Below are 13728 nucleotides of genomic sequence, written 5' to 3' on the forward strand. Positions count from 1 at the left end.
ATTCTGCTTAACCTTCTCTGTATTTTAAATTCTATCACCATATGGAAGACAAGCCACCTTTTAACACAAACCTGATTTGGTTCTCTTTACAGTTAGCCAAATGTTTTCCTCTACATTTAATGAAAGAGGAATGAGGCACTTAAAGTAAAAGGAGACTGTGGAATGTTTCTCAACTAGAGTTTGCTGAGGCAAAAAAGGTTTTCCATTCTTATCGAAGCCCTCCATCACTGTACATAGAGACGCTGGTCAATAATCATGCTCCAACACTAAGTAAAGCAATTTAGGTTACTCTGACTTAAACATCACCAAGTGCTGTTATGGGCATAGGGCTTTCCTGTAGCCTGAATTAGACAGGCTGTGCTTTGAGAAACAAAAGCATGCTTTTACTTTGCTACTCTATTTTTTTTTTTAGTGAAAGAAGACTATACTTCTAAATTAAGTGATCAAAAGTACAGTATCCTATATTTATACCTATTTATGTTTCTTCCAGCCCTCTAATAAGCTTTGAACTCGTGTCTTCCATTTATTCAAAGCAAAGATGTGATGTATGTAAGTTTCAGCAGCTCCCTGGAGATAATTTTTATACAAACGTTGAAAAGATAGCTCTCTTTGAAAGTTTGCATTGACTGGAAGAAGTATCATTGCTTTCAATGAGTAATGTTAAGATCCTTTTACTTTATCTGGCTGAAAATGTAAATGACTACTTTGCTATTTTCCCCAATGGAGCTCGAAACCTTGAAGCATGAGAACAATAAGATTAGGAGGCAAGAGTAAGGTTTCTCTGCGATATAAACCTTAGGTTAAAAGAACAATGATTCTGTTAAGTACATTAACTATACTTTATCTACAAAAAAATAAAAAAGTCTACCTATTTCATTTAATCATTGGATTGGTTTCTGTTTTTCTATCATGGTCTGCTCTAATGTTTCTTGTCTTTACTCACCAGGTTTAGAACCTGGAATTTCTCTTGAAGAATTTAAGTTAGAATCTTACCTTTATTGGAAAACATGGATTTTGTTTTTCACAAGTCATCTGGCACTCCATCCCACTTAGGAAGGCAGTTCTACTTGTGCTCTGGGGTGTGAATGAAATGTCATGGTCTATGTACTGTCCCCATACCATAATGATATCAGAATACAGGTTGTCTTCAGTAACAGCCTCATTAGATGCATGAATAATTTTCCTTGTCACTTCGCGAACCTGAGAAAAGAAGTAATTTACCTTGAGTGCCAAACAGTTTTTGCTTCTCACAAAATGAAAAGTAGAGGGTACAGCGATAAAAGCTATCTTCACCCTCTCCAACTTTATGTTGTAGAGCACTTCTAATGGTTTACCTAAACCAAAACCAAACCAAAAGATCCAACAACAGTATAAAATCCAACCTCTATCAGGCTCTTATTTCTGTTCAGAAACTGAGACCAAGGTGCCACAGGCAGTTTCAAAGACATTTCAGCTGAGTTTTTCTGTTTGCCAGTAAGCAGTGTATCTTTGATCTGTTCCTTTCCAGAGAATTTTGAAAACCCCACATTTATTTTAGACTGGCTAAAAGTTTTATTTATTCTGTTTTCTTCTCCTTAAACAAAAGGATTTGCTGGGAAATCTCAAATCACTGTTGATACTCAGAAGGTCTGAGCTGCTTCGTATGTAAATGAAGGAGATTATGCAGCCCAGGACACCAGGTAGGTTGCAAATATGTGGTAGCTGAAAGTTCAGCTTCCTTTTCCCAGGCAGGGAGAAACCAAAAAATATTTCTGATGCAGTTCTGTGTAAGATGCACAGAGATACAGATGCTCTGAGGGGAAGCACGTGAAGATATCTATGTGACATGTCCAGCCTATATTAATAACAAAGCAAAACCATCAGGGCAAAATCAGCACTCAGTTTGTGGAGATGTTAAGGGTATCATTATTCACAGATTCCTCCCTCATGCTGCAAAATACTCCCTGGCAAATAGTGCTGCCTTGGAAGTCAAGCAACTGAAAGGGCAGCATATAAAATACACTCACAAAGCCTGTAATAAAAATAAGGGCTATATAATGAATGCATAAGGCAGGTTCAGTTAAATAGAATTGGTAAGGACAACAGGCAACATGGGACTTGTTAGGAACATCAGGGTTTATACTGAAATAGTTGACAGCAAGCTACCTACAGCTCATCAGGAATTCAGATCTTTAGGTCAGTATTTTAACTGTTTTGGTGGCCACAAAGCACAAACTTTTTCTTGAAGTTAATAAAATTTTCTTATCACTGTATTGCTTTATATTAATCCTCACACTTACCTATCACTTTGACAATATTTTCATGCTACTTTTAAAATGGTATCATTAGATAGCTAAAAGTACAAAAAAAGAAAAATTATGTAAATGAGAAAAACATTTATGACATTAGTTTTACCCTACCTTACTCCAAAACAAAGCAGAGAACCTTGAGAATGGTCAGATGCTGGTGATCAGGTTTGGTACAGTCATATAATCTTTTTTTAAGAGTATTTCACTTTACAAGCATGTACCCTAATGAATCTAGAAAAGGCAGTTTGTACTATCTACTGGAAATTTGCCTGTGTAAATGTCAGGTTTTCATCTCTGAGTGCTAAATTGTGCAACTTAGAGACAATGTTATTTAATTAATAACATGAGTTGCAGGTGACATTAACACTAAATTCTCTTGCTTATCCTTATTAAACATTCAATGGTAAAAATAACAAGACTTTGAATCCATTAAAAGTCAGGTTTCAAAGCAATGATGACAAATCACAAGCTGCAAATACAGCCCAAATCACTGTACATGGCACTGGGGAATTTTTCACCCAGTCCTCTGTGTAAATATTCTTTTTTCAACCTTCCTTCTTTGGCAGGTCTGCTATTTTTTAAGTATATGATGTGCCAAAATCCACAAATATTGCAATACTTTCTAAGATCAGTAAGTTGGACTAGCTAAAAAATGAAGCTATGATTTGACAGTAGTACTTCAGTTTAGTTAAGACTTGCTGGCCTATGAGGAATGGCATGCATGCACACACCTACACACATACTAGCACGTGCTTTATATCTGTTCAGTTAACACCCAGGCTTTTTTTCCCCCTTCTCCTTCCCTGAATAAAGATGTCATTATTAAATCAAAGAATCATAAAGTCGCTGGAATGTCTAGGTTGGAAGGAAACTCTGGAGACCACAATGCACAACTTTAAATTGAAAGCTGGGATTAGGTTATTGAGAGCCCCATCAACACAGATAGCGGGTATTTCTCATGAGGGATATGCCAGAAGTTCTCTAGGCTGGAATCCATATTCCAACAAAAACCTATTCCAGCATTTAATTGTGCTCACAACAAATTTAATTTCTTGTTTCAAGACAAAATTTTCTCTGGAGCAACTTGTGACCATTGCCTCTTGCCATGGCAGCATGCACCCTTGTAGACCTCTCTCTTCTCTACAATTTCATCAAGGGAAGGTCAAAATTAGGTCCACTGTGCACCTTTTCTCTAATTGAGCAACCATCACCTTATGTCTACTGGCTGTCTGGTTCCTACCAGGCCAGGCACTTGGCTGGCTCCTGCCCTGCCTGCTCTCCCCTACAGCCCATTTTTGGGCTGCCTCTCAGGGCAGTCAGTGCCTCCTGCACTGCCCCTTGGGCTTACCCCAGCCAGGGGCAGGGACCCTCTCACCATGTGACTGAACTTATGCTTTAACAAACCCACTGCTTCTTAACTGAGCTCCACAGGTATTTCTGAAGTATTTTATACAGACACTTCATTTACTGATGCAAATGGAGGTCTGTGGTGGCAGGTTTGGTAACAGCACAGTGTAAGTGTTTCAAGCGATCCTGAGGTACAATTCCTAACCGAGGGTAGCTGGAATCCATTGTATTGGACACTGGGATCCCATCCTCGAGGCTGGCTGAAGCCATCTTCATAGGCTGCTGGAAGCCATCTAGCCAAAGCTGTGTTGGATGCTCCCCATCTAGGATGTTCCCTATGAAAAGAAAAATAAAAAGTCCCCCAAAAGCAGCAGCAGAACCTTTGAATATATTCTGGATCTAGTATATAGATACATACATATATATATATAATATTTATGTAATATTTATACTATAGTCTCATTCTGAATATAAACCTGGCCACAAAAATATAATAATAGAACATTATAAAATAATAATCAGCCACAGAGCAATGGGCCATTACAATAAGATGTTCATGTAGAAATCTTTGAAAGATTGCTTTGAAAGGGCAGAAAATACTTTTCTTCATGTATGACAATATTAATTTTGCTCAAAAGGATAATGAAAATTTAAATTAATTAAATTTAAATTTAATTAATTATTACTAATTTACTCAGGTTTCTAACCTTAGCTGGTTACCTTTTGACATTTTTTAAATACTTGCTGTGAAGGTGAGTTCCTGATAATGTCCTCATTCCCCATGAAGTCAGTGCCTTTGCTAGCAGCTTTTAAAAGATGTTTGTTTAGAGAAACAGAGAGGGAATCAAAACTTAGGAAAATATGAAGAAACCCTAGAGTACAGGTGAAGAAAGATTAAATGAAAAATGGACACCAGTCATAGAGAAGTTATTTAGCAAGACCAAAGGAGCCAGGGCTGAGGAGAGGGGAGCTGAATCCAGTGGCAATGCTCCCTCTGGTTGAAGCCATAAGAATTTCTTGGGCTCATCTTTGGGAGGGCCTGTGCACAAGCCCAGACACTGAACTATGCTGCTAAGTTGCCAGCACTAACTGCAGTGTATTTTTTTCTCACAACAACTTGCTTTTCTCTGAATGTCACCTGCCTGAGCACATCTTGGCATCATTGCATACCAGTTTGTCATCCCACAGGCAGCCTACCTAGAAGGGGAAAGGGAGTAAAATAGTATAGATAAAAGAGTAAATGTAAGAGGGTGGCAAGAATCAGGTCATACTTAATTTGAGGGTCAGCAAATGATTCTTGGTGGTTTCTATTTATTAGTATAATCAGTGAGTCTTGGGTTTGATGCAATGAATTTTCCCTCTATCATGAGTATTAGAAACTTTAGGATTTATTTTTGTTTGGTTGTTTTTCAACGTGTCCTGTTCAAAATACTTCATAATTTTAAAATATATATATCAACACGAAAAGGAAGACATAATTTTTTGCTATGCATTCAGTTGACTAAAATTGTAAAGTAAGCCACAAAGAACCAGAAATATTCTTGCAATGTTGGTAGAAATACATAGTGTTAAAACATACATTTACATGTCTATCAGGATGATAACAATTATTATATTAATATTTCATTGATCTCCAGCACACTGAAGAGACTCAATTTGCCAAGCTATATGGTGCAGTAATACACTTAATTATCCACAATAATTCACACTTGAAGGTTGAAGTATGCTTTAATAAAGCATTCAAATTAGTTACAGTTGATTTGCCTTTATTGAAATTGCATAAAATACTGCACATAGTGTAGTGCTATTTCACTCAATTAAGAACAATTAAATGTTAATGTATCTGCTTAACCAGTGATTTTTCTCCTGATTGCTTTTGTATTTTAGCAGATCACTGGAATGCTACTTTAGTAAAACCCCTCTCACATGCCTTTTTATTATTGCATTAAACATGTTAATGTCTTTGAATCTTGGTTGAGTTAAAAAGGCAGCTGAAAAAATGAGATTCTGCTACCATGCAGCTTTATAAAGTGCTCAAATTTGATTACTATATATTCTGCTTATGCAAAGTGGAAGTTTTCATTTACTTGTGAAATACGGGAATTGCACAATTTGGACTTTTTTTGGCTGCCAGAGAAGCAACCTGGAGTCTTAAGCTGCCATTCACTACCCAGATTTTTATCTTTTGAATCTTATTTGAATGTTCTGCCTAGTTTCATATAGATAGAATGAATGCCATATGTTAACTTAATAATTGGAATTTGTGATGTTTTATGTTGTGCTGAGCTATCATGTGTGTAACTTCTGGGAGCATGGGACACTTCTGAAAAATAATCCTGCTACTAGTTGAACACTTAGCTTGCACTGAGGTGAAGCAGCTAACCTAAAGGAAACATCTCAATTCCTTCTTATGGAAGCCAATGGAATCAGTCAGGATTGCTCGTTCTTTCCATTAGGTGAGCCATACTCATACCCTTAACTCTGCTGGTCCTGCCCCTCCAGTCTGATCATCAGGTCCTTACCTGAGAGAATGGTTAATGACACAGCAATGAAACAGAAGTGCTGCAGATAAAATTCCTCCCAAATGCCTCAAATATTATGCATACAAAAAGTAAGCTAGTCATCTAATAGCCTGTCCATCAAGCCAGAAGGACAGACAGTTCCTGGGTGCCATCCTGTCATTCCATTCTATTTCTCATTACCAGGAAGAGCCAAAGATGCAGCCTTGCTGTAGACATATAACTACCTCTGAAAGCTAAGTTAGGTGAAGCTAATTGCACTGTGAGAGGCCATTTCTTGAGTTCCTGCAATTCCTTCACTCTTGAATTCTTCTTATTGTACTAGACACTAAAAAAAAAAAAAAAACAAAAAAAAAAAAACAACAAAAAAAACCACAGATCAATGCTAGCTAGTTAGGATTAAAAAATGGGGGGAAATAGCTCATTGGATTTTCCTTCTGCTCCTTATTCTTCATTTTAAAAGAATGAAATTTTATTTTGCTTGTTTAGGAGAAAAGGAAACTAAAATTTGTTAATATACCTTAGTAGTCAAAGAGGATAATAACTGCTAGGAATGTCTGATGTTATGTTAATATTCTCCATAGCAGGTCATGTTTTTGCTATTCTTCTGCACTTTTGTTCTAGGAAGTGCACACTAAAAAAGGAGCAATCTCAGTGCTGTGGAAAAAATCCTTTGTAACTGATCTGATTTGTCCCAAATGTGCAAACTGATTTAGCAGAACATCTGTAGAGCATTTCCTTGCTCACTTCTAACTACATTTAAATAGATTTTTCTTGTGGGCGCACAATTAATTCCACTATTAATTTTTTATTTCGAAATTTCACTCATGAAATACAGCATTTACTGACCTACAGTACAGCTACATATTTAAACAGAGTGAGCAAAAGTACAAATACAACATAGGTCTTAATATATTTTCTGCCTGAAAGTGGAAGCTGTAAAACAAGAAAAAGCACAGACTGGTGTTTCAATTAATATCTGAAGTCTTTGAAGCTGGTTTTCACCACAGAATATGTTATTTACATTACAGTATAATAGGCTTTTTAGACTGATGTATTTCAGTAGAACTAGACATATTTCAAGGGGCTCACAAAGTTTAAGACACAGTTAAAGTCTAAATCACTGGTTTCAAAGCCTTTGGTTTTGGAGGTTTTTTTGTCGCCTTACACCTTTTACAGACATTTAGAGCAAAGAGTCTCAAATAACACCTAGTATGAGTGGTGGGTTTAAATTCTGATGTTGTACAAGCATAAAAATATACAAACCAGAACAGAGTGACTACAGACCAACTCAACAAATCATATTTACCCTACCCAGGTTTAGATATCAGACTGAAATGCCTGTACACATCTTAGTATTATCAATTGCTGAGAAAAGAAAAAGGTCTTTTACCTTACCTATGGCAGAACGCTTCTCTCCATCTCTAGGGAGAAAGTCTACACAGGCATGCCTGTAAATTAAAAGCTTCAGCCATGTGTCTATGTCCAGCTGCATGAATTGTGGCCAATGTATTTAAGCCCTGATGGAGTTGTCAGTGCAAATATTGTACTAGCTGTTAGTTCAGATTCCAAGCAACTTTGAAGATGCCTGGGGGAAATTATGGATATCCACGTAGTTAGATTTATAACACCGATACCTATCAGGTTGTGTTGTTTCAGCAAAGAGCCTATCAGGCATGTTCATTGCAAATGACTTGTGATGTAGCAAAACAGATTCATCTCATGAGACCAGACTCACTGAATAATAAAACTGCAAGATTGTGATGCTCTTTATTCACCACATTGCAGAGCACCTTAACCTGTACAATGATAATGGCCTTCCATTTTCATCTCTGTAGCACTTTTAAACTTACAGCCCACCTTTCAGTATGTGACCTTAGGTCTATGCATCCAGAGGCTGCTGAGTACAAATATTGTTTACCCTTGTATTTAAAAGGGCTCTCATTTTCAGTTTCAAGCTCATTGCATTGGAGCATTCTGAAAAGACAGGCACATCTGTTATGTTGGGTTTTTTAGGAAAAAATTGCCAAATAGATTAGGCAACAAGTAGATACTAATTATAAAAGTAGCCACTAAACATATACAAATATATATGTAAAATTAAATATAACATTTAGAATTTTTAGATTCATGTTTGCTAACTGTTAGAGTTGTGGGAAAATACAAAAATATTTCTCCTTGGGAAGTAATATTATTTTCCTGCTTTATATAATTTTATCCAATTCAATCAAAAAATAAATGCTGGGTTAGAATGAAGATTTCTTTTTATATTGAAGAAGGCATTTACTAAATCAGTTCTCCCTAAATGTAAAGTTCCTCACATAATCCTAGAAGCTTTCAGAGGGAAAGCCTGTTTACAAAAAGTAGTGTACCAAAGTAAAAATGAGTTCTTCCTCCAGGAACTTTCATGGTACCTCATTTAGAGACACGCTGATGCTAAAGTTAATTGATTAACATCTGTCACCCTTCACCGAATTTCTTTGGAAAAAGTTGACACAGCTTCTTGGGTTTAAAGAATGAGAAAGAAGACCACAATTTTTATCATATTTACCTGTTATTGCAGGCACCAGTGATGACTCGATATTTATTAGCTAAACAATCATTTGGACATTTTGGTGGCAACACATAAGGCAGACATCCAGAAATATTAGCAATCATAGTGAGCAGATCAGTTGATAAATGATCTGAAAGGAAGAATCCAGACAAGCAATTTGCTCTATTTGATTTAGCTGCTAGAATAGAAAAGGCATTATTGTCAGCTGCATCTACAGAATTCTCCCTCTTCCTCAGAAAGAGCACTTAGTGAGAAGTGCTGAAAGAGGCTGTGTCAGGGACTTAGAGGAAGAGCTGGTTTATCAACTGATGCATAGAGAATGAGAAGAAAGAGGTCTAGCAATAGCTGAGAACTGAGGTTGACTTGCTTGCTGCTTCCTTCTTGCCCTGTGTTGTAGTCCTTTTCTTGCCTGGTCCCTGTGTTTATAACAAAAGTGTTAAAAATGCTCTACAAGAACAAAAGTATATGTCAACGAGGAAAAATGTGGGACTGAAAAGATACAAAAATTTAAAGACCCTGCAGCTGACAATAGAATTCAGTGTTGAGAGGAAGAGGATCACAATTATTAGCTGGAATTTGGAAGCTAGATAAAATAAAATCCCTTTATACCAGTAGACAGCATGTTATAAATATATTTCTGATAAAATCCAAGATGGGTCCCACTGTGAGCATGTGATGATGATGGACAAAGCCACACTATTGGGTAAGCTGCAGAGAGCTGGCACCTATTCTCACCTGTGCAGATATATGAAATATGAAAATGAAATATGTTTGGCCAGTTGGAGGTGGAAGTATACATGAAATAAGAGCAATCTGGTCTAGCAGAAGGTGACCCTGCCCATGGCAGGGGGCAGGAACTAGGGAGTCTCTAAGGTTCTTTCCAACCCAAACCTTTCCATGATTCTATGAATATGCTTCCTGAACCCAGAGAACCCTTTACCTTCAAAGTGACTACAACCATCACATGATGAAAGATGAGGGTAGAGGTAACATATAACTTTTGCCCTTGTCTCTCCGCTGGCTAATGCATGTCACCCAGTCCCAATATCTATTTGTTCTGCCCATTCAACTCTGAAGTAAGCTGCTTTAGTCCACTGTTCAAACCAAAATATTAAGCCACAAAAAACCCAACAAATGTTCAAGAATTAAATCAGCTCAAAAAATGTTCTGCTGAGCAGCTAGAACCTGCAAAAGGCAGTAGTGAGAACAGAGAAAATAGATTTTTAGACTGGCTACATAATCTCATCATTATGTACTAGTAACTCGTGCCAAATTTGTAGATAGAACTGCACTTCTATGTTACTTTAGGTTCAAAATTATACTCAGAGCCCACCTTCCCAGTTATCTGGGCTGCCTAGGTAGAGACTAATATTTTCTTTAAAGCCAATTTAGTTCTTTAATTCATGTAAAACTAATCTGTTGTGGCACATAGACTGTACAGTGTCTATTCTCATTCTGTTAACGTTGTTTTGGCTCTGAAAATTAACAAGAACATTGTGCACGTCTTCTGCAGTTTAGAAATTCGATATAATTTGAAATCACCCAACACAAAAATAATTGTATCTGTGTACGTGTATGTGTGTATAAATATATGCACAGACATTCTCATATAGTTAGAGGTATATTTCTAGTTCTACAAGTGTCCCCCCAAAAAGCAGTTAAAGTGGAAACAAATGTGTAACGGCCATGCATTATAAAATTAGTTTTGGAATTAATAAAATATATTATTTTAAAAGAGAGATATGCATATGTAGAGAGGAAGTGTTTTTGCAAATGCCAGTGTCATAGTGTGATAGAAGATGAAGCACTAAACCCAAACTGCTGGAGAAGATAGATATTTCACTGTAAACAAGAAGCTTGCAACTCTGAGGATATGCAGGCTGATTTATAGGCAATACAAATACACAGCTATGAGTTCACAGGATGTCAGTAGTGTAATAGTGCTCTCCTCAACTATAAGAACACCACCCACATTCCATCAAAGAAAATTGTGAACCTATCTGAGGTGCTTTCAAGAACAAAAGAAAGTGCAAAATAAAATAAAAGTGAACTTAGCCTAACTGTAATCTAAAAGACAGCATTCAACAAATCAATAGAGAGGTTTGCCAATGTCAATATACTGTATTTACCAGTTGGATGCAATGAACGTTTGTGCTTCTGGCAAACTTTTTGTTTCAGCACCTGAATTGACATTTCCATTCGTTCAGCTGCTTGGGAAATATCTTGACTCTCTTGTTCAGGAAATTTTGAGAAAGCCAGCAGCAAGGTGGGGGTTGCTATTCCACTTCCTTGAATCTTTCTATAATTGAGATAAATACAGAAGGTTTTGCAATGTATATATTTTTAGAACTTTTTCATAACAATAAAGCTGTCTGTGCTGGATATGTTGTAAGTTTAAGGTATTTAAGATATTAAGGATTATTTTGATTGAAAAGTACACTGGGAAAGCAAAGAAGAAGGCTATTTTGTGACCTTGTTCTGCAGGGAAAATTCTAAAATCAAATCTGAGATTCTGTTGGATACACAACAAGAGTTAATTTTGTGGGAAGCATTTAGGATGAGAAAGAAACTATTAGAGTGAGCAGAGCCTGCAGCACTAAGTGGAAGACCTTGTGCAGGATAGTCACAAAAGAGGTCTCCCAACTCACTGCTGTGAGTAGGCTTTGCTTTCACGTAACATTTAATACCTAAGACCATCCTCAATCATCAATAGTATTTCTGAGCACCAATTCTCTTTAAAGTCTATATATTCACATACACATTATTTCAAAGGAAGCTTAATAGTCTGATGTCTGGAGTAAGTGGTCTCAGTTTTATTCCTGATAAAATTTCAAATCCTGATTGAAACAATCATTGTTAAGGATTTATCTTTAGCATCCCTTAGCATTTATAATGTTTAAGATATTGACCAAATAATTGCCACAATATCCTGTGATACAGAGAAATATCAGTATCTCCATCTATTATATGAGGCAGTTGGGCTTGAAAAAGCTTGAGACTTATGTTTTTAAATTTTAAATGCCTTAGGATTGTCACCAAAATACTATCACTAAAAACCAAGAGTGACCTCAGTCTCTAGATACAGAGGGGCAACAGTTCTTGACAAGTTCTGTCCATAAAAACAGCTAACACTCACAGAGCTCCGCAAACCATGACTCATTATCAAATCACAGGGATAAGTCTTTAGGAAAGTCTAAGCAAAAGTGTGGGGATTGTACCCTGTAAAACTTAGTTTATGTGCTCCAAATTTTGGAGAGAAATTAATTTTGTGTCTCACAGAAATCAAGCCAGAAAACGGTTGAAAGACCCCATTCTCATATTAATTATATTATATTATATTATATTATATTATATTATATTATATTATATTATATTATATTATATTATATTATTTACATTCTATTCTATTCTATTCTATTCTATTCTATTCTATTCTATTCTATTCTATTCTATTCTATTCTATTCTATATATCTCATAACTCAAGCACAAAGGAGCTTTCCCCTAATTTGCTGCCTATCCACAGTCCAACGTAATAAATGTTTTACTTCCTTTCCTTTATCTTTTTTTTTTACATCTGTTGTAGATGGAAGGGGAAAGATGAAATTCAGTTTAAATGTCCAATTTAAGTCAACAGGATTGGGCTCCTCAACATAGGAGCTGTTCCTATCTCACTCTGCACTGGCAAAAACATAATTAATGTTCAAAAATAGGTCCATAAAAGCATGTTTTTTTGAGCCATGTGTTAATGGAATGTCTTCTGCTATTTAGTTAAGAAAAACATCCATATTTATTTCGGTCTTTCTTATTTCATCTCACATTTTAAGAGAGCAACTTATATGGTGATAATGCACAGGGTCCTATTGGATCAGATGATCAGTGACATAATCATAGTATGGTTTGGGTTAGAAGGAACCTTAGAGATCCCCTAGTTCCAACCCCCCTGCCCTGGGCAGGGTCACCTTCCTGCAGACCATATCCCTCAAAGGTAATGGGAGCAGTGGTTCTGTGATTATATGGGTTCTCAAAGAAACAGAAAGATTGACATCAAACTATTTTGTTATGAAAGCTTTTTTCCTGAGTACATTCTTCACTTCTCTTTTTTTTTACCTTTTAATTTTATAATGTGTGGCATAATCAACCAGACTAGAACCCTTCTGGATAGCCTTCATAATGCAGTTATCTTCAATTTCTTATCAACAGGGAAAAAACAGAAAGAAGGAAAGATTAATATGTTAATAAATAGCATATTTATTAAAATATTTACAATTAGAAAATATACAAGGTACATATATACATATACGTATACGTGTACATGTACGTATACATATACATATACATATACATATACATATACATATACATATACATATACTACATATTAATACATTATAATACATATTAAGGTAAATTTTTGCCCTTTAAAACTATCTCCAAATTTTATTCCTGAAATTAGTGTTGTGGCTTCAGAGCTTTCTGAAAGGTAAGGTAGGGATGGTAAATAAATTCTTCCACAATTTATAAGACTTTGGGATTTAGATTTCCTTGCTTGAAGTATAAATCTAGTTATGGACATGTCACATAGGACCAAACATAATAGGTCCAGCTGAAACATGTATTCTCTCTATGCAGCTGTGTTCCTTAGACTCCATATGTATTTTTCATCAAACTGTCCTTGGACTGACAGGACAAACCTGACCCTCCCTTGCACATAACATGAGCTGGTCTGAGCCACATGAAGAATTCAAGTCCATATTCAAGCAAAATTAAGACCTGGGCAGGAAAGCCCTATTCTCATTTCTTCACCTATATTTAATGCTATTATGAAGCTTGTCTCTATTTTGTGTACATGTTGCTTTATAATGAAAGAACCAGTCATATTTAAAGTCCAACTGCTTTATTTCTATATGAATTTTGTGGTATGGCCCATTTTTTTTCTGAAAAAACAAATAATAAAAAATAATAACCATAATTCATAAAATCATTTATCATTTATGTACATTGCAATTTTAGGGAAGCATG

At 36.0% G+C, this 13728-nt stretch overlaps 1 protein-coding gene across 1 annotated transcript in view; it reads right to left on the reverse strand.

Moving 5' to 3' along the window:
- TPO (thyroid peroxidase) overlaps positions 1–13728 on the reverse strand; it is a 37181-nt gene that overhangs the window by 21479 nt on the left and 1974 nt on the right. Inside the window, exons 2-6 of the mRNA XM_062488518.1 lie at positions 12817–12898; positions 10838–11007; positions 8706–8838; positions 3841–3970; positions 994–1200 (exon numbers count right to left, since the gene is read on the reverse strand). Of these exons, the coding sequence (XP_062344502.1) occupies positions 994–1200; positions 3841–3970; positions 8706–8838; positions 10838–11007; positions 12817–12898 (722 nt within the window). The remainder of the gene's footprint in view (positions 1–993; positions 1201–3840; positions 3971–8705; positions 8839–10837; positions 11008–12816; positions 12899–13728) is intronic.

This window comes from Cinclus cinclus, chromosome 3, assembly GCF_963662255.1.
Source record: "Cinclus cinclus chromosome 3, bCinCin1.1, whole genome shotgun sequence".
In the NCBI taxonomy this organism is placed as follows: domain Eukaryota; kingdom Metazoa; phylum Chordata; class Aves; order Passeriformes; family Cinclidae; genus Cinclus; species Cinclus cinclus.